We start from the raw sequence: 24,397 nt of genomic DNA on the forward strand, positions 1-24,397 counted from the left end.
TAGGGGTGCTTCAAATGACCAGTTATGTGCTGGCTACTTGCATAACTTTTCCAGAAAAGGAACCCCAAATGCCTTTCCAGGGCTTGCAAAGCCTGACCCACCCTGCCACCCTGGCTGTGGCAGATGAGACTGTATGGGGAATGAGGGCTGAAGTCGAGATTGTACAAGAGGGTGGCCTTCCATACCCGGTACCACTGACCAGTACCCAGAGGCTTCTTGGGGAGAAAACCTGGCAAAGTTACTCTAGTGTCCTTCACTTCAACCTAGGTGATCTGGGCAGATTCATAGCAGTCTGGAGCAGCTCAACCACACATGGCTTCATGCTGCCTTTGTAGAACCAGCTATTTCCCAATAAGCATTTCTGAGGATTATGATGCTTGGGCTAGCATTTAGCATGCAAGCAGGAGAGGGGGTAATGGCAGTGCTGGGGAGGGGGTTATAATTTTAAATAGGGTGAGTAGAAAATTTCTTTTCCTGTCCACTTGAAGGTGGAAAGGAAACAGGAGTTAAGCAGCTATGTCGGGGAGGAACATTCCAGGCGGGGAAAGCAGCCAGTGCAAAGGCCCTGAGGCACGTGTGCTCACGAAACAAGTTGGTCAGTGTAGCTGGAATGAATGAGCAAGGGGCAAGAGGAGTTGAGGGCAGATGCATCAGGTCATGGAGTATTGTGTAGACCACAGTTTGGGCTTTGCTCTTGATAAAAGGGGGAGCTCAGGAAGGGCTTTGAGCCAGGCTTGTCCTGATCAGACACTGGCTTTATAGAGTCTTTGGCTCTGCTGGTGGAGGTAGTAGGGGAGATGGCTGAGCAGGGCTCCTCTCCAATAGCTGGAGGGTGCTTGGAATAGAAGTCAGACCCTTTCTGTGCAGGTGCTGATGTGTGCTGGAGAGACACCGTACCAGCCTAATGATGACAAAGTGCATTGCCACTGTCTTGCAGATAAAGAGACAGAAGCAGAGAGGTGTAGCACTTTGCCCCACGGTACCCAGCCTTTAAGGCAGAGCTGAGACCCGACCATCTGGGTTCCTTCCCCATCAGCTCTGTGTGGTAGGAGCCCAGGGCTGGCTCGGCTCGGACAGAGGGGCGCCGGGTAGGGGACTCGACCCAGCTGCATCAGCTGGCTGGCCAAATGTCCTAGAAATAACTATTCCTGTCCCTGGTCCATGTAATTTATTGAAGAGCTGTGACAATCACAAGTTCCAACAAGCCAGGGGTGGCGGCTGCAAGGTAGCCCGTTCGCTGTGTACCCACAGTTACCGGATGTGCCTTGCCATCTGCCGAGCGGCTGTCCCAAGATGACATATTCCTTTCTGGTCCTGTCTAGCCAACTGGAGTCATTGACTTCAGCCTGGGCAAAACGAGCGTTTTAGGGTGAGGGACAGTCCCCCCTTTAGCTCAGCCCTAGGATAGCTCCGGCCAACTTTTTACAAGTTCTTTCTGAAGGTGAGATCCCTTGCGGATGGTGCTATGAGCAATTTCTTAGCTACACAGACCGGGGGCTGCTCAGGATTGAAGCCACGTGGGGATCAGCCCGTGTGTGCAGTGTCGCAGCAGGAGTCAGGAAGCATGGTGCTCCCATCCGCTTCTGAGCAGCCAGATGAGTTTTATTGGGAGGACTTTGGCTCAAATAGGAAATCCCTGCATCTCCCAGGTAGAGCGCCAGCTTCCGCTTGCTGCCCTCACTGCCCGCTGGGTCCATCAGAGGACACAGCAGGTGCAGGAGACAGGCCTCTGCTGCTGCAGCTGCTTCTGGAGCTGCTCCTTCTCCACCGTCAACACCTTTATCCTCTCCTCCAGCTTGCTCAGCTCTGCCGTCCACTTCTGAGGGGACATCATAGAAACATGTCGAAGCTGACATCATCTCAGACCCGCACACCCTCTACCGAGGTTTGAACTAATGGAGGAAGGCGAGGCCCGGGTGGGGGTGGGGGCTGCTCGAGGCCACTGGACACTGTACTGGCACTGTTAGGTGGAGAAGCCAGGTCCCCTGGCCATGCAGCCACCCCTGACCCAGTCAGCCCTGGGATCTCAAGGGAAGCTACCTGACCTGAGGGTCAGGCCTGCATCCCAGAGCAGCCTCCTCGAGTACCAGGGTTAGGCTCAGAGGCATCCTTCCCACCACGTCCTTCCCTTTCTCTCTCTGTCAGCCCATTGCCCTCCTCTGCTTTTCTGCTACCTGATACCTCCTCTTGAAAAAGCTTTTCCTTGGGACAGTGTCCAGCACTCACTGGCCCCCATCTTGAAGGCCTCTCCAAAGATGCAGTATATAGTCCGTGTGGTTGTCTTAAAAGTTCTCAATATTCTACTCTCCTGGCTCCTGCAGCCACACAGCAGTGGAATACAGGAGGTAGTGGGGTTATTTCATGGGGCAATGGAGTACCAGGGGAAACCTGAGGGCTTGCCCAGGACTGCTCAGTGAGTGGTCAAGTGGCCCAGGGCTAGCTTGGCCCCCTATCCTGCCTGCCCAGCCTCTGCACTTACCTGCCTGCACCACTCTTGGATGGCGTGGACGGCCAGTGGGCCCTGGATGCTCCCGTCACGCCGCAGGAACACCTCCCCTTGGTCTGTCTCATAGAGCTGTAGCTCAGCCTGGGCTTTGGGGGTGTGCACGCTCAGGCGGATCACCTGGGCAGGGGCAACAGCAGCTCTGGTGGACACTGCACTGGACAGCTTCCAGCCTCAATCCTGCCTTACTTGTTCCTAGTTCACTGGCTCCTGGGGGCAGCCTGGTGAGGCTGGGGCAAGGCTGTTTCCAGCATCTTCTCCAGTCACCCATTTCCTTGATGCCTCTTCACACACACACCCCACCCCCGCTCCCACCCAGCACTGCTCAGAGTAGATGTGGGCCATCACATGTAGAGTGAATACATGATGGACAACACGACAGCCCTGGAGGCCTTCCTGTCCTGCAGCTCACCTTGAGGGGCGTGTTGGTGGAGGTGCTGACCACGGGGATGAAGGTGAGCGTGTAGGCGTTGGGGAAGACCTGGGGCCTAAAGCTCTGCAGGATGGAGTCCACCAACAGGCGCACGCGGTCCTCATCTCGGTGGCTGCAGTGGATGCCCTGCACCAGGCCGCTGTCCTCGACGCCCACGAACAGGCTGCCGCCCTCGCTGTTGAGAAAGGCACACACGTAGCGCCGCACGTGGTGCTTGAAGGCCAGGCTCAGGTACTCGCCACCACCCCGCTTGAACTCCACGTTACGTGTCTCGCTGCCCAGGAAGGCACCCTGGAAGAGCCGCTCCTGGCCCCGGATCTCCTGGTACACGATGGCGCTGTCCGAGCATGTGCCACTGGGTCGCTGCTGGTAGCTGGGCTGCCCTGGGGCCCAAGCAGGTGGTGTGTTGGTGAGTCTGGCCAGTGGGAGGCCGCAGCCTGAGCTGGGGCCTGGGCTGGGGCCTGGACTGGGGCCCGGGCTGGGGCCTGGGCTGGGGCCTGGGCTGGGGCCTGGGCTCTGGCCAGAACTCGGGCCGCTGTCCTCCTCCTGCTGGGGTGGGGCAAAAGTCAGGAATCCCGACCAGGACATTGAGAAAGACGGGCTGCCGGAACCTCCACCTCTGCCCCCCGGGGCCCAGCGCACTCAGGCAACCCCATGTCTTCTCCCAGACAGAAGGGTCTAATTCTACTCGGTCCTGCAGCCAGTGCAGGAAACCCCGCTAGGGTCAGCAGTTCAGACCAGCCACTGCTCCTTTCTGCCTGGGCTGCCCTCTGGACTGTGGGATGCACGACAGGTAAGAGCTCCACTTCCCGAGGCCAGGCACTGGGACACCTGTGGGCCAATCTCTTTCCACTTGGGCTGTGGTTAGGCCTGTGAGTCCCAGGACTGCATCATTGCAGGAGATACCTCAGTGTCTTGAGGTGCCGTGTGACAGAGCTTCAGGTCTCTGAACTGAGAGAGGCTCCCAGAGACCCCACCCCCTTCTTAATCTTCCTGAAACCCTTGATCACTTTCTCGACCATTGGCCAGTCCTGAATCTCAACTTTCCTTGGGCCCTCCTGAGTCCCCTTCCATGATTTCTGCTCTGTTTGGGGGCTCTGGTCATGAACTCATGGCCATTTTCCTGGTCTGGGGTGCCCCTGCCTCCAGGCTCTCCCTGTCCCACTATCCTCCTCACTGACCCCAGGCGTAACTCAGATTATCACTCCCCTCCTACTGAGTTCTCTGCTGCCTTCCAGGCTCTAGAAGCGGCTCCCAGGGCTGAGAGCTCAGTGTGGGCTGGGACATGGCCACGAGGGGCATTTTCCTACTAGTCCTGTAGCTCTCAAAGAAGACAGAAATGTGAGAAAACTCACACAAATATGAAATCAGGCTCACAGGTCTTAAAATGTATGTCACAGAGCTGTTTAGTTCTGTGACAATTTAAACATTATGGAGTTTCCACCCCTAAAATGATAAACCAAGATGATTGGTCTCATGGAGTGACCTGCACAGCCTCAGTGAGCTGACTATTCCCTCCCGTCCCCCACTGAAGCTAACCTTTCAGCCCCGCTCTGCTCCTGGGGTGCAGAGCCTGCGAGCCCTAGTGGCCTTGGGGAAGCCTCACTTACCTCTCTGCGGTTTGTGGGCCCCCGGCCCTCACCCAACACCAGCTCCTTCCCGCGGGCCACCAGCTCCTTGAGGATCTGGTGCTCTGCCAAGGCAGTTTGCAGGCGCCAGGGAAGGGAGGTTAGGGTGTCCTTGTGGGTGGCCACTTGCACCAGCGCATAGGCCTTGCGCGGCCGCCTCACGACCTCAACGTGCTCCCGTGCCACTGGCAGCTCTAGCCGCTCCAGGGTGTCTCGCAGCAGGCAGGTGAGCACTGGCACAGAGAACTGGGGGTTCAGGTTGCCCACGTAGAGAACATGTGTGCTAGGAGCTGCCTCAAGGCCTGAGTCCTCAGGCATGGACTCTTCTGCGGGGAGCTCTGGCAGGGGCTGCTTGCCTGGGGGCTCCATGTGGGGCTCCTGCACCTGTGTTTGTGCTGCTCTCTTCCTGGGGGTCTCTAGAGGGGTCTCCCTCAGAAGGGCTTCCAGGATTCCTTACTGCTGGCTGTTCTTCCCAGGGCCCTGGGCTCTCAGCTTAGCCCAGGGCCTCCCAGGGGACTCAAGGGGTGCCAAGACTCCTGGGAGGTTCACAGATTGGCAGGGGCTGGGCAGGGCCAGAGAGAGAGAGGGCGGGCAGAGGGCAAGCAGGAACGGGCCTGCCACCCATCCCAGGCCTAGGACAGGAAAGAGGAGAGTCAGACAGGGCTGAGCCAGAGAACAGAGCATGTGAGCCTGCCCCTCCATTCCACGGAAGGGAAGACTGAGGGAATACGCCCAAAGAGGGGCAGAGGACACCGGGACTCAGGTCTCTGAGGGGCCCCCATATCCTTTTATTGGCCCAGGGGTCCTGTCTTCTCTCTCTGATCTATAGGCTTGGGGCCTCCTAGGTGCCAGCAGAGTTTACTGCTGCCTGCCCACCAGAGATTACTGCTGCCTCCAGGCACCAGAGAAGCATTTTCAAGGTCCTTTGGAGGAAGCTTTAACCCAGAAGTCCGAGGGGTGGCTGTGGCCCTGCTGCTGCTTTTCCTTGCCTGGTCTGAACCTGGTGTGAGCCCAGCAGAGGTTCTCAAACAGGCAGGGCTGGTTCAAGGGTTTTAGAGCAGAGTTTCTTACGCTTTGGGCACATTGATGAAAGAAAAATGGACTTTGCATATAATTTAAGGAGGTTTGCGGACCCTCCTTAAGAACTCCTAATCTAGTCTTCTGTTTTTAGTTCAGAGAGAAGTGAGGAAGGGCAGAACGAGGGGCAGAACTAGGGCCCTACATACCCCCATCCCGCCTTCCACCAGGCCGGGGGCCTCGCTCCTGGTGTTGGTCAATTGAATGAATGAGGTGGGCCAAGAAAATCAGGACCCCTGTGTGACACACATCAGCCCCTCCACTTACCCCCACAGCCCCGCTGTGCGGCAAGTACCATCAGCCTGCATTTTTTCAGATTGGATCCTTGAGGCAGTCAGGGCCTGGGGGCCACCTTGGCTGGGGTGGTGGCATTCAGGGCAAACAGGTATAGGAGGAAAAAGGAGGCCTATGACCCTCATATCCTGATGGTTCCTGGGGGATATGGGAGGTGCCAGCCCTGAGCTTCCACAGCACCCTGACCCCTGGCCAGCAGCTCCCAAGGGCACTCAGGGGCTTGGCATGGAGTGGCGGTGAGAACCAGGGCTGTAGGAAGTGGGCGGGGCCTGTGTAACTACTACCTCTGTGATCTCATGAGAGCCAACAATGCCTCCTGGGTCAGCCTTCAGCACTCAAGCAGGCAGGGTTGGGAAGTCAATCAGGAGAATGCTTCCCCCATTCCCCACTCCACAGTAAACAGGTACACACCAGCTTGTCCCTGGGCTTCTTCTGGGCAGCTCCCAGAACCACGAGGCTGAAGATGTACTTTCTCTCTCTAATGTCTCTCTAGGCACTAGTGCCCACGCAGGTCCCTCAGTGCAGCAAGTACCCACCTCACCCCTTTCAGTCACCAATCCCAGGCTCCGCTGAGCACTGACAGGGCCTAGCTACTGCCAGGATGGATCAGAATGCATACAGTTGGTTCCAGGGATCCCTCTGATACCATGCCCTTCTCTGCCAGAGACAGGCTGCTGTCCAGAAGAGCCCAGAAAAATAGGTCAAGGCCCTTTTTGAGAGTATCCGGAATGAACAGCGCAGCCTACCAGACCCAAAGTCCAGGAGTCTGTGGGAAACCAGGGCCTGTTCTGGTTTGGCAGCCCTGACCCTAACTGCTTCATGGAGATCATAAACCTTGCGGTGGCCAAGTGGAAAAAGCATCTAAGTTAACCATGATATCAGAAGTAGTCACTCGTGAGAGCTGGCGGGGCCCTCAGAAATCGCTTCATCCAAACCCCTCAGAGCCAGATGGACCAAAAGGAAGGAAAAGGCTGACATAAAGTATCATAGCAAATAGCTGGACTGGCCGGAACCTCAGCCTTGGCCCCAGAGTCAAATTACTTGGCTTTGAATGCCTACCTTGGTACTTTCTGGCTATGTGATCTGAACTTTTCTCATCTCTAAGATGGGTTTGTTGTGAAGATTAAATGGGATCATCCTAATTCATGTAGAGCAGTTTGTGGGGCACACAGTAAGTGATATGAAAGTGTTAGTTACTATCAAGTTACCCTGCTGCCCGCTACACCTTATTCTGCGACCCCATGAGAAACAAGGATTTGTGGCCTTGGACTTTTAAGTACCTGGCCCCTGGCTGGGCCAGCCCGCATCTCTCCTCATTCCATGAGGATAAGGATGAACCCAGCCCTCGAGGCTCCTTGGAGCTGCTGATCCTAACTGTTCTTCCTGCTTGGGCTCGTGTGTTTAGCTGTACCAGTGCGAAGCCCTTTGAGGGCAGAGAATGGACTCAGTCCTGAGCGGCTATAAAATGCTGGGGACCCGGCGGGCATCTGGCAGATAGCCCATTCTTTATGGAGTGCTGCGATTAGAAAAACTCTTAGGGATCATCTTGTCCAAGTTCCTCATTTTATATATGAAAAAACTAGTACCAAGAGAAGGGGAGGCACCGTGATTTGGCTGTTGATTGATTAAAAGGACACTGGCATCTATATTGTTTTTTATTTATAAACAAATCGACATAAAATAAGTCCAGACGGCAGCGGGGCAGCTATGCTGCTGACCTGCTTACAAAGGAAGCACGTGGACAGTGAAGAAGGTGCAGCCAGATTCCAGCCTGGAGACTCTTGCCTCCCACCCACCTTAGGGCCTTCTTGGCCTAAAATCGTTGGGCCCAACCTTCTTCCACAGCAGTTCTGGCCAGAGCAAGGAACTGTATGAGGACAGTGTGGGGCAGAGGACTCTCATTCTCGCAGATGAGGCTGAAGCTGCAGAGGGCCCAGTGGAGGAAGAGAGGGGAAGGTAACAAGGACCCTCTCCTCCCATGTGGAGTAATGTGGTCAAGGCTTTCTGGGTCTGTCCATCCCAAAGAGAAAGTGTCCTGGGGTAATGTCCTCTGTAAAGGGGCCACGCTTCTCTGGGACCAGGGCAGGGTAGTCTCTCTACTCCTGAAACTCCAAGTCTGGAGGGAGAGGAGTGGGAACTGGAGGGCTTGTCCGGGTGCCAGAAACAATAAATTAACAATAAGAAAAGATCTTTTTTTTTTTTAAAAAAAGGTAGAGGTCTACATCATGAGCTCGGAGCCTGGGGATCTTGTGAAGAGAAGGCAGGAGCTGTGGGGCAACGGGTGCTACGTCAGGCCCTGCAGGTGGTGAGGGGACTGGGCATGAGCATTAATTCAGGGCCCCATCTTCTGAGTCTTCAGGTTGGCCCCTTCCTCCATTGCTTAGAAGGTGTTCAGTCTAAACTCCTGATGAGAGGCTGGCCAGGCTTGGGAAATAAATACATGGGACCTCAAAGCAGAGGCAGGGCTGAGGGGAAGAGCAGCGCCAGCCCTGGTCTCCCCTCCTCGGTCCTTCATGGAAGGACATATCATGGCAGGAGGGGGTAGTGGCGGCCCTGAACCCCACTGAGGCACCTGGGAGTGGGCTGATGGTCCTCCCTCCTGGGAGAAGAATGCTGGCCCCATCTGCTCCACCCTCCAGGTGTCTCAGCTGCATCTCCCTGTTCAGAACTTGCCCTGCTTCAGCCGGTCAATGTGGTAGGAGAGCTTGAGTGCGGGCCCCAGCTTCAGGCCCATGTACTTCATCATCACGTCGCTGCGCAGCAGAAGCAGGGCCTTGCCGTCAATCTCCTGTGGGGGAGTGGCAGGAGGAGCCCTCAGAGGCCTGGTGGGCCTGACCACCCCAGGTTTTGATTAAAGACCACCCAGGAAATGCTAGTCCAGTGAGCCCGCTGTGACACTAAAGCCTGCCTGCTCTCCCCACCTTCTCCAACCATCCCTTCCCCAAAACATCTACTGCTGAAACCACCACTAACTAAGCTCTCCACTGGTTTGTACCAACTTCCCTTCTCTGCTGCCCGAGGCAGTTTCCGCACCCTCCCAAACCTCTGAAATCCAGCTCAACTCCATCTCTTCCAGGAAGCCTCCTCAGGCAGTGAACTTGTCACTTCTCTCAGCTTATTTTCATAACGACTCTCAGTGAGTCCTCTTCCTTCCTGAGTGGCAGGGACCCTCTGTGTGAGCTAGGCACAAAGCGGGCACTTCCTGAGCAGCTCTGAGACGACCTTCGGGTCTGATCTAAGAGCACCCTCCAAACCCGCCCGGCGTGAGAGATTTAAATGACCAATGGAAGGTAGCAGATCTATTCTGAGTACCCAAAGGGCAGAACAGCACCAAGCAGCAGGGGCTACGGGGAAATGGGTTTGAGCCCCAGAACAGGAGTATGGTCACTGCAAGAGGATCAGGAGTCGTCCCTGGCCACAGAGCCAAATGGTCACTTGAAGAGATGTTAGAGGGGCTAGGAGAGGATGGGGGACTGATGAGAGTGGAACGTTGGGGGCCACTTGGCAAGGGACTCTTTAATGGGCTGAGGCCCCTGATTCTCAGGCCAAGGCAGGCAGATGGGAGACAAGTGCTCCTAGGAAAAGAGAGCCTGTCCCTGAGACCGAGCCCACAGGGCACATACCCAGAGGGAATGTGGCCGAATCAGATCCTAAACTCAAGGAGTAAGCTGGACTCAAAGCCCAGTGAGGGCTGTTTTAGCCCCAGGATTCTGTCTCTAAGTCTGTATGATCTCCTGTGCTCAGTTTCAAGAAACCTGGAACAAATATATAGTCCATGCCCTTTAAGAGTCTACAAGAGTCACAGAGCAAGATTCCCAGTGAACATGGGAGAGATCAGGCAGGGGCACCTACGTGTTTACGAAAGAGGTCTGCGTGGGGTCCCAGCTGAGGATCAGCTTCCCGGACAAACTGCATCACGTCCTCGACTGTCCATGAGGAGGGGTCCCGGCCACTCAGTCGAGAGGCATCCCGGTTTTCGAGGTATCGGTCCGTCCCTGCAGGACAGAAGGGCACTTGCCATCACGGGAGGGGACTGGTTTGTAACTACTCACCACTTTCCTTGGCATGTCCTGAAAGGCCCTATGGGTGAAGCTCACTGCCTTGCCAGAGCAGGGGACCCGAGGCAGCGGGGAAACCGAGGCAGAGGGAGAACCGAGGCAGTGAAGGAAGAGGAGGGTTTCCCACAAAGGGCCTGAGGGGCTGAGACTCTTAAGTCAAATCTTTGTTCTTTAAGGGCAGACATGGTTTTGAAAATGGTCAGAAGCAATTTTATATCGAGGCTGTAATTCATCCTGGACGGGAGTCAGGGGTAACAATGAGGTAAGGGGATTACTTGGGTTCAGTGGTGGGTGGTGGGGGAGAGGGCTGGTCTGGGAGACTGCTTTTACCTTGGTTCTGGGGACCATTTCTAGAGAGACCTTGGAAACTGGGTAAGATTACAGCCCAATTCTTGGGGCCTGGGGAGAAAAAAAACGGTGGATAATACCCTGGGCCTCTTTCAAGACCTGAAGAATAGCTGATCTCACTACAGCCTAATGCACGGAGGAAGAAAAGCTTTGCTTTGGCTACCAGGAATCTCAAAGTTAATTTAGTGCTCTGCTTAGAGCTTTTTATCTCCATCTTGGCTCAAAAATGGCTCCTTCCATTCCCTCTGCGGGCTTTGTGATCTCTGTGTTTTGATCATCAACTGGCCACAGATCTCTGGCATGTTTCATCCCCTCTGCCTGGAATGTTCCCCTTCTCTACCTTCACTTTCTCCTCTTCTTGTACATACTCCAACTTAGCTAAGCAAGAGTTGGCTTCGAGGACCAGCTCTTTTAAGAAACTTTTCTGGTTTAAAACTGAAAAAATTGGTCTCACAAAGCATTTCATGTATCTCTCAGTTACAGTTCAATCTCTACACACTTTCCCCCGTCATAACTCTCTAATAGTCTATTCCCTATAAAGCAGTCAAAGCAACCTTAAAAAAGTAATTGCATCATGTCAATCCCTAAAAATTCCCCTAAAAATTCAATGCAATGGCCTCCCATTGTACACAAAATAAAATCTCAACTCCTTACCATGGTGTTGAAGGTACTCCATCATCTGACCCCTTCTACCTTTGAAATCGTATCACTGCCTTCCACCCCATCTTTTACTCACCATGATCCAGACATGATAGCTTTCTTTCTACTACTTGACTAGGCTAGGCTTTTATTCTTCGACCTGCAATTTCCTCTGTCTGGAATGTTCTTTTTCCCGATTTTTGCACACTCAATTCCTTCTCAGCATTTGGGTTTCATCTCAAATGTGGATTCCTCAGACAGGCCTTCCCTGATCTCTTAGTAAGAGTACTCAACTTCCCACATAGTCATTCTCAATCCAATTACTCTAGTTTTTTTCTTTCCTAGCACATATGACTACCTAAAATAATTTTATGCATTTACATTTATTATCTGTCTTCTATTTTGGTCACTGCTATTGTGATTTATAATAAAAAACATACATCCTCATTTCTGGCACAGAACTCTTAAAAACCTTGGAATTTCCTAAGTGGCAAGAAAAATAAAGGTGTTGTCTTTTGTTATTCATAACAAAAGAATGTCTTTTGTTATTCATAACAAAAGAACTGGACCTTTCAGTTCTACCTCCCAACCTCCTAGGAAGGGGGAGGCTGAGTTCAATCACCAACTGTTAATGATTTAATCACTCTTGCCTATGTAATGAAGCCTCAGTAAAACACAGAAGGATGGGGTTTGGAGAGCTTCCAGGCTAGTGAACACAAGGAGGTGCTGGGAGGGTGGTGTGCCCAGAGAGTGCATGGAAGCTCCACACCCCTTCCTCCATACCTTGCCCTATGCATCTCTTCCACCTGGCTGTTCCTGAGTCGTACCCTTTTACAAAAAAATCAGTAATCTAGTTAAGTAAAGTTTTCCTGAGTTCTGTGAGCTGCTCTAGCAAGTTAATTAAACCAGAGGAGGGGCTGGTGGGAACCGCCAATTTACAGTAGTCAGTTACTAACAACCTGGACTTTTGACTGGCATCTGAAGTGTGGGGGGAAAGTATGGTGGCAGTCTTGTGGGACTGAACCCTTAACCGGTGGGATCTGACACTATCTCCAGATAGTGTAGATAGTTTCAGAATCGAGCTAAATTATGGGATACCCAGCTGGTGTCATAGAATTGCTTTTACCACTCCTGTGGGAGATCCCACAGGGCTGGTGTCAAAAGTGAAGGAAAAAAAAAACCGAGAGTAAGAGACACACACAGGAGGAGAGTGTTTTCCTTTTACAGACCCCAACACATAAACAGGTGCCTGGTTTGCCATAGGTGTTCGAACATGATTGTTAAATGAATAAATGACCATATATGTTACTTGTATATTTTTCTGTCTCCCCTGCCAGACTTTGTTTCCAGACAGGGACCTTGCCTTGCTCATATCTGTATCTTCTCCACCCAGGAGATGCCCAGTCACACAACTAAGTGACAGAGCTGAAACACACCTGTGAAAGGAGAAGGAACCTACTCTTCGACTACCTCTTGCGAAGGCTAAAAATTTCTTACCACTTTCTTGTATTCTGGGTCCCAGGTCTAAAAGTCGAAGCCCAGTTTGCCCAGCCCCTGTTCCCTGGGGAAGAGACTCTATCATATTACCTCTCAAGCTTGTGGTTGGGCACTGAGCAGACTAGGGGAGCAAGCAGAGGTGATTAGAGCTGTAGAAATTCCAATGGCTTTTTAGAGGTGGTAATAGACAGGAAGTTGGAGAGGGCTCCGTGAGCCAGCCACTTCTCCCTGCCTAAAAGTCCACTGTGATGCTAAGAGAGAAATCAACTGCAGAGATTACTGAGAGCAGAAAGAAGATATATGTATGAATGTGTCCTTGGACCATCTTAGCTAATTCTTCTACCCAGGGAAGCAAGGAATCATACACACACACATATATTCACATGTATAATATTATATGTGTGTTTATCTGTCTGTCAGCCTCTTCCCATTAGAATATACTCTCCACTGAGATGAAGACATTTGAGCAAAGACCTTGAGGCAGAAAAGTGATGGGCACATTTAAGGTTTAGTAGGGAGGCCAATGTGCCAGAACTGAGTGAATGAGAAGTGGTAGAAAATAACATCTGAGAGGTGTGTCTGTGTGTGATGGGGCAGGGGATGTGGGGGTGGAGATTACTAGTAGAGGACCTTGTATGCCACTGAAAGATTATTGGCTTTTCTGAGTGATACAGGTAGGTCTTGAGCAGAGGAATGACATGAACCAACTTATAAGTAAAAGGACCATTCTCACAGTCTGTGTTAATAAAAGACTTTGGGGTCAAGGGCAGAAGCAAGGGAGACCAGTGAGACCAGTTGAAAATGAGGCTACTATAATAGTCCAGACAAAAGATGACTGGCATGCCCCATGTGGTAGTGGGGAACAGGGTGAAGAGTGGTCTGATATATGAACATTATAAGGAACACCTACTATCATCAGCTCATTTGACTCTCAAAACAACCCTTGAAGGAAGTTTCACCTTCTTCAGCTTAGAGATGAGGGAACTGTGGCCCAGAGAAGTGACTTGCTCAAGACAACACGCCTTGGAAGGAGACAAGTTAATGCCCTGTCTTTGTTTTTTCCTAGTCCCATTTCTGCAGACAGACTAGGGTTCTTCCCCTCTACTCAATGGGTACAGCTGGTGGGTACATCCACAGAGGCCAGACTAACAAACTGATGCCCAATCATCCTGGATTAATGAAATAAGAGAGGGAGTGAAGTGGTTTGCTCAAGACAACACGCCTTGGAAGGAGACAAGTTAATGCCCTGTCTTTGTTTTTTCCTAGTCCCATTTCTGCAGACAGACTAGGGTTCTTCCCCTCTACTCAATGGGTACAGCTGGTGGGTACATCCACAGAGGCCAGACTAACAAACTGATGCCCAATCATCCTGGATTAATGAAATAAGAGAGGGCATCTATTAAATTCTTCTAGAGAACCAATTCTAGGGCCAACCAAACGAAATCCTTGCATAGCCTTAGGAGGTTCTTCAGGGTCAGACGAGATCTAGAATGTGACCCGGCTGACAGACTCACAATGTATCCCAAAGGAAGAGTGGAGATGCCTGAGGAACAACAGTGACATCTGAGGCCAGCCAGTGTGGTGTGAGACACTCCTAACAAAAACAGGGCCTTGGGGAAGATCACAATAATAGTAATGCCCTCATACCTGGGGAATGAGTTAGTTTTCAAAATGATCCCATATCCCTGTTTCCATCTGATCCTTTTCACACTCCTGTGAAAAGACCAGGTCGATATCACCATCTCCATTTTGCACACGAAGAACATGAAGATGTGAGAGGTGAGGTGATTTACCCAAATCTCAAGGCAAGGATCAACTTTCAGCTCTACCTCTACTTCAGAGCTCCTCATACTCCACTTTGCTGCCTTGCTGGGGTTAGGGGTGGGGGAAGGGCATCCCCGGCTTCTTCTCCTATCTCAGCCTTCCTGAAAACTCTCCTCTGAGGTCACTTCTTTCCACTGCAGGCCTTGCTAATGGAGTCTTCTTATTCTTGCACACCCCATACATCCCTGGGCTTGGGGAGGCCAAGCTGGGGAGGTGGCATTTTCCTGTCTCCCCATTGCACTTTTAGGCCATCCTTCTGTGAAAGCTCATGTTCTTCAGAGGCCAAACATGTACCTGACCATTTGCTCTTCCTGATCACTTCCATCTGTAGGTCTCTGGGTTTCTATCCCTTGTAAATGAAGGCTTTTTGGTACTTAGCTCATTGCCTTCTGTTCCACCCCAATTCCGGCCCTAATCCTTGGAGACAATCCAGTCAAGCACCTTGCCTCCTACAGTAACTTTCACCTCTGCTGTACTTCAAATACCTACTGCCAAGGCTACTGTCTGGTTCTTGCCATCACTTGCAACAAACCTACTTCAGAATTTTAAATATTTTTGACTCTAGCCTCCTGTCTGTCCAACTCTCTTGGGACCTATGTCCACTATAATCATTATATCACAAAGATCTTCAGCACATCCAACTTAGTTTCTCCCATCCTTCAGCCTCCTTTCAGCTTTGCCTCTCCACCCTACCAGCTCCAGTGCTGATGATCTAAACTACTCTCCCTCCAGCTCCAACGATTCCTTTATATGCACTCCTGCTACCTGCCCCCTCTTCTCCTTCCAGCTCAACATAAAACCTTAATTCTCAAACTGTCTTTTCTTACCTCACATCTAGGTTTCTAAGAACCACAGAAGAAAACCACAGTTTTTGCAAAACGGCAACTAATCTCCAAGCATAGCTGGGCCTTTGTGTTTCCTGCAAATCATTCTCTTCCCATTGATCCAGTTCCTCCTGTCTTCTTTAGGACCAATCTTTGAGCACTCTTAAGCCCGTCCCCACTCTGTCCTCCATTCACTTATGGCCAAGTCAATCTTCCCTCCAGTCTCAGAGGACAAGGTGTGCCTCCTTCTGGTTTAAGACTGATCCGTCTGTCTGAGCTCTTGATCCCTAATCCCTCCTACCACCCTCAAGGCCTTACTTTCTCCTCTTGCCTGTATTTTTAATTTCTTCTTCTTACAGGGCTCAAATTATCTGCTGATAAACATGCCCAGCTGCTCCCACTCTAGACCTTTTCAAGGTTATCATCTTTCTTCTCATCAAACTCTCCTTCATATCCCCACTCACTATAATCTGCCCTCACCACTCTCCACCACCACTGATGCTGTTCTTGCTAAGATCACCAATTACCTACTAATCACCACGTCCAGTAGATATTTCTCAGTCCTATTATTTTCCAAACCTTTGTTGTGCTGTGCTTTCCTTAAAACACTCTCTGTACTCCTGGCCACCACAATATCAAATTCTGTTTTTCTATTTCACCACTTCCTTGGTGGGATCCTCTTCCTGTTCCCATCTCCTAAACTTGTTGGTCCCCAGGACTCCATCTTTGATCAACTGTTCTTTTCATTCTATACATACTCCTGGGAAGTGGATGTTATTTACCCTACAGCTTCAGCTACTATCTGTATGTTGATGACTCCCAATTACTTATCTTCAGCTCAGTGCTCTTCCCTGAGAATCAGACTTGTATAGCCACCACCTGCTGGATATCGCCTAGATGACCCATGGGCCCCCTACCCTTCTTTCTCTTCTAGGTACCACCATCTATCTATCCAGCCACCCCATCTAGAAACCTTGCAGACTTCCCATTCCCTTCTTCCTCACGATCCTCAAATCTGACTGAATTTACCTCATGAATAGTTTTCAAATCTATTCTCTCTTTTATAAACTTCTACCACAGCCTAATCCAGGCCTTTATCACTTTTGGTCAGGCCCATGCTAGTAACCATATAACTGCTCTCTCTAGTCCTGTCTTCCCTCAAATACATCCTCAACTCAGTAGTCAATGATCTACTGAAAATACAAAACTTTTTAGGGCTTGCCTCTAATTAAAAGCCTTCAAAGCTTCGCATTGCCTGTAAGAGCAACTCCAACCTCTTTAAAGCATTTACGGTTCTCTATGCTATAACCCCTGACCTTTTCTCTTTGAAGTCCCAGTATTACTTTTTGTTTCAGCAACAGCAAACGGCATGTAGTTCCTGGTACAATCTGTGCCAGTTCTTATCTCTTTGCCCTTGTTCATGCTGTACTCTCTTCCTGGCAAGCTCTCTCTCCCCTGCTATTCCTGATATGGTCGTTCAAACAGTCACCCTTTCAAGTCTCAGACAGGGCAGCATTTCCTCAAGGAAGCTGCCCCTGGACATCTAGCTTGTGTTAGGTGTCCCTTTTTGCAGTTTTAATACCATCAAAGCATATCCCTATAACTGCATTCAAGATGCTGTTTTATAATTATCTGTTTGTTTCTCCCACAAGACTCTGAGCTCCTCGAGGACAAGTGTGATTGAGTTTCGCACCCCCATGATGCAATATAGATGATGTTCAAATAAATGGCTAATGAAGGAATGAATTAATCCTTCCCCGTCCCTTTGGCTCTAGGTCTTCAGCTCTTAGTGTCTATTATTCTCAAGCCAACTCCAGAACTTCAGTTGCCTCTCAGGTAACTAGCCAGGCACAATAGGAAGCCCAGATCCCAGTCCAACAACCAGGCAGAGAACAACAGAGCTAAGTAATTTCTGGCCTCCAGAGCTCAGGAAAGAAAGAGTAAAGGAGGGCAGGAGAGCCAGAACTCTGATAAGCTTACCCCTGGAGCACAGCCTACGCACAGCTGAGGCAGTGCTCAGTGGGAGGCCATAGGATGGAAGCAAAGGCCGGTACCCAGGGGTTCGAAGATTTTGGGAGGTGCTGACAAGGTTGGTGGGGTTCAAGGTGGAATCCATTGAGTCTGAGTGTGGTTCCAAGGACCGGGCTAGACTATTCCCCAAGACAAAGGTTTCACCTGGAAAAGAGTAAAACCAGAGTTAGAGCAGGGACTAGTTTGGAAGAATTGCCAGGGTGTTGGCTCCCAGGTACCTGTTTGGATGGAGCAAAAGGCAGCAAAATACAAACCCCTGAGCTGGGTCTCAGGAGGCCTGTGTACCAGTCGTGGCTCTGGCTCTCACTAGATAGTCTTAGTCAAGCCCAATGCCATTCTTTGGACTTGGATCTCCTTAGAGACTCTTCCTCTTAAACTAGATGGTCTTTGAGATTTCTTCTGGTCTGGATGTCTTATGCTTTTTCTGGATAAGGAGAACCTTTCAACACAGCTATTCTAGGAAAAGTTTGCTTTATACAGTGAAGACTGGGGACAGTACTACCTGCCTCACATGAGCTAACAGATGTGAAGAATAAGTATGACGACAATGCCTAGGGCTCACCAGATGTGGATGCAAATCAGTTAAGTGTTTCTTCCTCTCAGCAATGCTAAGGATGGTAACTGAGATCTGGATTGTGAGTTGAGGGGTCTGAAAATCTGGACTGGTGGCACCTGGACTAGGCAAGATCATCAATCTTATCCTAATGAGATGCAGTGGGAAAATGAAGCATCACACCCAAGGCTCTGGGAGGTCTTAGTCTGCTTACAGCTGATCCACGAGGCCTTGACTGCCTTTGGGAGGTAGAAAACTTCAGGGTAGAAAACTGCTGTGTTCCACAGAGGGGGACCAAGTGAGTAGGGCTCTGGGTCTCATCCCAGTTTCTATCAAAACAGCTCTGGTTTTAACATTTATATACCAGAGTTTCATATAATCTTACCTTTGCAAAAAAGGAGTTCTACTTCTAAAAACAAACTTTGACACCGCTGGCCCGGAGATCAGAGGTTGGAGTTGGAAGACTTGAGTTTTAATTCTAACACAATAATTAGTCAATGATCACTACCTTTCCCCCACCCTGGGATTCAGTTTGCTTATCTATAAAATGAAGATGAAAACCCTTAATCTCATAATGTAAACTGAAGTTGCTGCTGATATGCTGGAGACATGAGAACAATCGGCATGAGAGAAAGCTCATTCATTCACTCAACAAAAATTTGTTGAGTACCCTTTGAATATAAGCCATTATGCTAGGTATGGGGTATGCAGAGGTAAACAGACAGATAAGGACCTTGCCCTTATGCATTTATTTTTAGTAAGAGGCAGATCTTTTCTGAGTATTGCATTGCAAGGCTGACCTTAAAAACTAGAGTTCTCAGTGGAGGGAATGGTGGTGAGGCAAAGGAAAACCTTGGGACTGTATAGTCTGCAGAAAAGTCAGGGAAGACAAAGACTCTAAAGGCAGTGATGGGAAGGGAGGAGGGTGGACGTAGATCTGTTCTTTTGGAAGGCAGAGAGTAGAACAAGGGGCAGGAGATATAAGAAGATTTCAGCTCAAAAAGAGGCATTTTAGCAATCAGAAGTGTCCAACAGTGAAATCAACTGCCAAAGGCGATAGTGAACAATCTGTCATTAAGATTATTTAAGCAGAAGTCAGACAATCATCCTCATCTGTTGGACTAGAGAGCAGATTGTCTCTAGAGCACTTTATACTTCTGAGATTCAAGGATGCTGTGTTCACAACCATGCTCTCCCCTTCCTGGGGTGAACTGAATGACCAAGAACTAGAGCCATGTATCTAAGAAATTCTTACATCAATATAGGACCCAGAGACTAACACAGTTCCTGAAATGCTTAAGCCTGTTTTATGCTAAAAAAAATTCCCTCTCTGAACCACATCCTCTACTACCTTTTCATTCAACAAATGTTATTAAATACTTAGTATGTGAGAATGAGAATAGTGTAAAAGATAGATATTGTTCTTGCCCTCACAGAATATTTAATTTAGTGGGGAGGATGACAAAAAAAAATTTAGAAATGATTGTAATTATTACTAAGGAAAGAAATAGGGTATTAAGATAAAAAATAACAGGGGGACCTTTTTTAGTTGAGGAGACTCTGAGAAGTCTTCCTAACAACTTGATATTTAAATTGTGGTCTGAAGAAGCATCTAAATGAAGGCGCGCCAGACAACGTGCTTGGTTTTAGGGTTCAGTGGAAGCCCTCAATGAATCCTAAGCATTATCTAAGCAGTCAATCACTAAGAAAAACTTCAAAAGATAGGAATATGGTCCAGGATCCAGGATGCCACCCACCCCACATGCAAAGAATTCTATGGGAAGGCTAAGTAACTGACTTGGTTTGGGTGAAATCTAACCATGGGAAAGGATTTGCTATAGGTTCCCTGGTGCAATGGCTAGGAGCTGCTGCCTGGTAGCATAAAGAAAGACTCTGAGGTAGAAACAGATTGCAATATTTAGGGAAATGGGGAAAAACAGTGTAGCTAAAGTGTACAAAACAGAGAAAAGTTTGGAGAGATAGGCAGGAACCAGATCATGCAGAACACTGAAAACCAAAGTGAGACATCTGGATTTTATTATAAGTGCATTAAAATGCTACTAAAGAGTTTTAGTGTACAAGTATCATAATCTAATTACACTTTGAGAAGACCATGTGGGCTATTAAGTAGAAAATGGACCAAGAGAGGTACTAAGGTGATGGGTAGGCCAGAAAGGATCTCTCAGGCCAGGAGAGAGAGAATGATGGAGAAGGCTGTAGAGATGATAAGATGTACATGAATTCAAGATACATTTTAGATTTCCACTGCCAGCTAAGGTAGAGTAGATATACCATACTGCTTAAAACAACTAAACAAAAGACAAAATATATGAAATAACAGTTTTCAGACATTACACATCATGTAGTACAGAACAGTGATTCCTGAAAGGGAAACAAATGTTGTGAGTCCTAGGCTTGCTCCCAGCTTCCTGTCTGGAGAGAGTTTCTGGGCCACAGTACAGAGAGGGGCAGATTGGACAGAGCCCAGTGATCCCCCTGAGTTGAGGTGATGGAGCTGAGAGTCCAGACAGGCCAAGGCAGCTGAATTCACAAGCAAGAGCTTGTGATTATAATTATATTTCATATGTTCAGGAAGGTAGAGAAAAGACCAAGTATGTAAAGCAAAGACAATGAAGATGTAAAGCAAAGACTCATATTGAACCTCTAGAAATAACATAATGTCTGAGATGAAAAATACGTGGGATGGATTAAAAATAGATTAGACACTGTAAATGAAAAGATCAACTGACTTAAAAATAGTTTTAGAATTTATCAAAAATAACCACACACACACACACACACACACACACACACACACAGGCTGAAAGATTTTTTTTAAAAAAGCATCAGTAATCTGTGGGAAAACTTCAAGAGGATTAATATATGTCTAACCTGTAAGGAGCAGTGACAGAAAATATATATAAAGGATGACAGAAAAAATTCAGAGTTGATGAAAAATATAAACCTACATATCCAAGAAGCTCAGTGAACCCCAAGCACAAGAGGCATAAAGAAAATCTCACCAAGCACAGCATAATCAAATTGCTTAAAACCAACAATAAACTGAAAAACTTAAAAAGCATTCATGGGAAAAAGACACATACAAGAGACCAAAGATAAGAATAATAGCAGACATCATCAGAAACAATGCGAACCAGAAGACAATGGAGCAACAACTTTGAAGTGTCAAACGAAGGTCAACCAAGAATTCTAAATTCAACAAAAGTATATTTCAAAAAACAAAGGCAACTCCCCCCCCAAACCTCTTCAGAGATACAAAAACTGAAAGAACTCACTCCAATAAACCATAAGAAATGTTAAAGAAAGTCCTTCAGGCAGAGAGATGATGACATAATTGGTTTCACACAAAAGAATGAATAATACCAGAAATGGTAGCATAAGAGAGTAAATACAAAAGAACTGTTTCTTACTTAAAAAAATCTTTACAATATGATTACTTATTTAAAGTAAAATAATAATAATGTACAGTGGGATTTATAATGTATGTAAAAGTATGTGTAACAATAAATAGCACAAAGGCCAACAAGAAATGAAAGAATACTATTGTAAGGTTCTTATACTATATGTAAAAGTGATACGATTATTATTGTAGATTGTGATATATAAAAAATGTAAATGTATAAAATAAACTAAAGCAATCACTAAAATAACAAAACAAAGACTCATAGCTAGTAAGCTAACAAAGGAAATAGAAAAAAAAAACTGGATTAATCCATAGAAGAGCAGAAAAAAGAGAAAAAGAGGAACACAGATGGAACAAATCTCTCCATCCACGGCTTTTGTCTTTGTTCTTTGAGTTGCTAAAAGTATAGATCTGGGATAGATGGTTCATTCATTTAGATAATTAGAGTAATGGTGCTTTTAGTTATGAAAGACAAGGCCTGGGTATTGTGCAGCAAGGGAAAGCTGAGACAAAAGGAAACCAAATTATTTTGGACCATAAATTAATTTTGAGTTGCCTGCTGATGACTTAAAAAGGAGGAGGTGTGGGATGGAGGGAACAGAGAAATCAAAGGAGAAAGAGAATCCTCCAAAACTAGAGTGGGCTCCAGAAAAGGCAGCGGGCTGAGGCTTAAGGTGAAAGAAGACAGTAAAGATATTTATTATAATAGCTGATAAAAATTAAAATAAAACAAAATGTTAAATTGCTTCTTGTTCTTTGTGATAATTCTTCTTCCTTCCACTCTTCAAACTTAGGTACAAGTCTATTACACTAAACAACCTTGTGTTAGTTTTTCCTGAAATGAAAGATGAGGTACTAACTCGGGCAAAGGACTGTATGGAAAGAGCATCAGCTATGGGAGTTGAAGGGGAAAGAAGAGATTAAGAACTGAGTCAGAAGCAGGAATTCACAGCTAGAAGTGGCACTACCAGGAAAATGTAACCTTATTCTGGGTTACATGGGATGGGAGTTCATTTTATTTCATTTAGATTTGGATATCAAAGCAGAGGAAAATCCCCGAATCTAGAAGGACTTGCAGAGTTCTACAAAAATCTTCAACTAGTTTCCCTGCCTACTATCTTGCTCCATTCCAATCATTCTCCCACACAGGTCCTGAGCTTTCTAACACACAAATCTGATTATGTTACTTTCCTGGCTTTAAATATTTCAATGGTTCCTCAGTGCTCAATGATATATTTTGAAGTTTATAACATGGTCAGCTAGACCTTCATAACTGGGCCTCTGCCAACCACTTCAGCCTCATCTCTCACGTTCCTCTTCTACTTTATATTCCAGCTATACTAGACATTCGGTTCTGAATGTCTGAAACAGGTCATGCGCCCTCTTGCCCTTCACATTCTCACACGCTACTTTGTCAGTGGGAAAAGTCTTCATTTCCTGTCTCTGTCTCCTTGGGTCTGTGGCATTTTCATCTGATTATCTTACTCCTTCAGTTCCAAGCTTAGATGTCTTTTTTTTTTTTTTTTCCTCTGGAAAATTTGTAGGGGAAAGGGCTCCAATAAGCACCTAGTTAACAGAGGTGGCACCTTTGGATGTCAAACTAGCAGAAATATGTAACCAAGCAGAGGGGAGGGGGTGATAAACACGAGATCCAAAGGGCAAACCAAAAGACAGCCCTTGTCCAGATCAAACTCTTTGGCAGATGTTTGGGTAATTGATCAGAAAAGTGCAGGAAATGATAAATGATCAGAGGTGGAGCAAAGGGTCAGAAAGGCAGGTATGTAGGCAGGCAGAAAAGATAAGTGAGGGAGCGCAGAGGAGTCAGAAATCTAGTCAATGCTCTGACTCGTCTGGGCATAGTTAAAATGCACATTTCAGGGAAGCAAATAGAAACTAGGATGAGAGCAGCCAAGCTGCTGAGCACCCACTATGAGAAACAGAGGTGAGAGAGCACGGGAAGGTGCAGAGAGTTGCTGAATCTGTTGAAAATGAGGGAAGGGGAGCGGGGCAGCCAATGGTGAAATGTGATCACCCTGGTATTGGTCTCCTTCTTGGTGAGACAGAAGAGTGGCTAAAGCTTGCTTCCTCTTATCTGGTAGTTGAATCTGAGAGATGCAAACTGGAATTGAATTCCCAGGAAAGGTCATGCCCCCAGACCCAAATTACCTTTGATTGCAGGCCCATGATGTGTACCCCAACCAATCTCTGCATGCTGCTACCGGTATGTTTCTCTTAGTTCTTAATGACGATATTCCATTGAGGAATTCAGAGCTGCCATTTATTTTTTTAAGAAATCTGTCTTTAGACTAGCAGCTACGCTCATGGACATGCTTCCTCCTCTTATGTGCCTGTTCTTCCAGAATCCCACGTAGGCTTAATTTTCATTACTAAAGTGCAGCTTAGAGCTCCTGAATGCCAATAGCTGGGGATATTTAACAGCCTGCCTTTGCGCCAACTTCACATGCCCGGCCCAGACTTCCAGTGGAACATTCTAATTATAAGTAAGAAAGCTTTTTTCTATTCTTAGAGATTCTGATGCTGAAAGAAAGCAATCTAGAGCAGATCAGGTGAGAAAAAAAATCAGTGAAGGGTCACAGATATGTCTGTAGGGACCAGATGGTCTGGCCCCCACAAGCTGTATTTGAAATTCAGGTTATCTTTTTGCTAGTTACTTAGGCAATGCTCATTTGGGTGCAAAAATATAGGGGGGGGGGTGGTGGTGGCGCGGGGCTGGGTGAGTAGTCACTTCCCTGAGCACATTCTTCAGATGTGGCACTTTTATTAAAAGTGGTTCTGTTTAAGACAATAATAAAAAGACTACAGGGAAGACAGTGTGGGAACAAGACTTGTGTAGAAGGTCAGAAGGGGGCACCTTTAAGATTTACGCTCCCCTATCAACAGCCCTGACACTGAGAGCACCACCTCTGGATTCCTCCTGCCAGGACAAGGTCCACAGGACTCCTTTAAAGAGCCGTCCTCCCTCTCTCGACAACGACCTACCTCGCTATGTTTAGGGCCGAGCTTTCCTTCCCTCCCTGTCGTCTGTGTCCTGGGCTCCAGATTAGAGATGCCGTTCCATTCACTCTTTAACCTCTCTCGGAAGTGCTTAGTCACTGATCCGGCCACGTGGCATCCGCTTTCCCGTTGTGGGTCTGGTATGTTAACTAAGAAGTTATTTTTCCAGCCTAGTTAGAAACAGCAGGAACTTGAATTGACTTGCTAGACTGGCAGTGCTGGAGGAGTTAGGGCCACGTGCCAAAGGAA

General features: G+C 48.1%; 2 protein-coding genes across 13 annotated transcripts in view; both read right to left on the bottom strand.

The window, feature by feature from the left end:
* Window positions 1-1,160: 1,160 nt before the first annotated feature.
* Window positions 1,161-7,422, bottom strand: SLFNL1 (schlafen like 1). Its single transcript, XM_025051865.1, has 5 exons — window positions 7,347-7,422; window positions 4,547-5,016; window positions 2,916-3,482; window positions 2,480-2,623; window positions 1,161-1,819 (listed from the first exon to the last, which is right to left on the bottom strand). The coding sequence occupies exons 1-5, from the start codon at window positions 7,420-7,422 to the stop codon at window positions 1,697-1,699; spliced, it is 1,380 nt and encodes a 459-aa protein (XP_024907633.1). The 3' UTR covers window positions 1,161-1,696.
* Window positions 7,423-7,577: 155 nt separating this feature from the next.
* The window catches only part of SCMH1 (Scm polycomb group protein homolog 1), a 111,281-nt gene continuing 94,461 nt past the window's right edge, over window positions 7,578-24,397 (bottom strand). For 7 of the 12 annotated variants that reach the window (XM_015596405.2, XM_015596238.2, XM_015596433.2 and 4 more), the window contains 4 exons: window positions 17,106-17,300; window positions 10,324-10,392; window positions 9,788-9,930; window positions 7,578-8,723 (listed from right to left, as the gene is read on the bottom strand). In XM_015596405.2, the coding sequence (XP_015451891.1) occupies window positions 8,598-8,723; window positions 9,788-9,930; window positions 10,324-10,392; window positions 17,106-17,300 (533 nt within the window). In that variant the 3' untranslated portion in view covers window positions 7,578-8,597. Of the gene's footprint in view, window positions 8,724-9,787; window positions 9,931-10,323; window positions 10,393-17,105; window positions 17,301-23,093; window positions 23,405-24,133; window positions 24,319-24,397 lie in introns of those variants that run through there. The other 5 variants (XM_015596474.2, XM_006903988.3, XM_025050419.1 and 2 more) reach the window with 4 other exon arrangements.

The sequence above is a fragment of the Pteropus alecto genome, unplaced genomic scaffold, assembly GCF_000325575.1.
Source record: "Pteropus alecto unplaced genomic scaffold, ASM32557v1 scaffold170, whole genome shotgun sequence".
NCBI classification, from domain to species: domain Eukaryota; kingdom Metazoa; phylum Chordata; class Mammalia; order Chiroptera; family Pteropodidae; genus Pteropus; species Pteropus alecto.

Bases quoted from the DNA above. Each gene is read 5' to 3' on its own strand.
- SLFNL1 (XM_025051865.1), bottom strand. From the start codon at position 7,422: ATGCCCGCCGGGTCCCCAGCATTTTATAGCCGCTCAGGACTGAGTCCA. The intron at 3,483-4,546 runs GTAAGTGAGGCT...CCACCCCAGCAG, and splicing joins GGCCCACAAACCGCAGAGAG to GAGGAGGACAGCGGCCCGAG. The intron at 1,820-2,479 runs GTAAGTGCAGAG...ATGTCCCCTCAG, and splicing joins TCCAAGAGTGGTGCAGGCAG to AAGTGGACGGCAGAGCTGAG.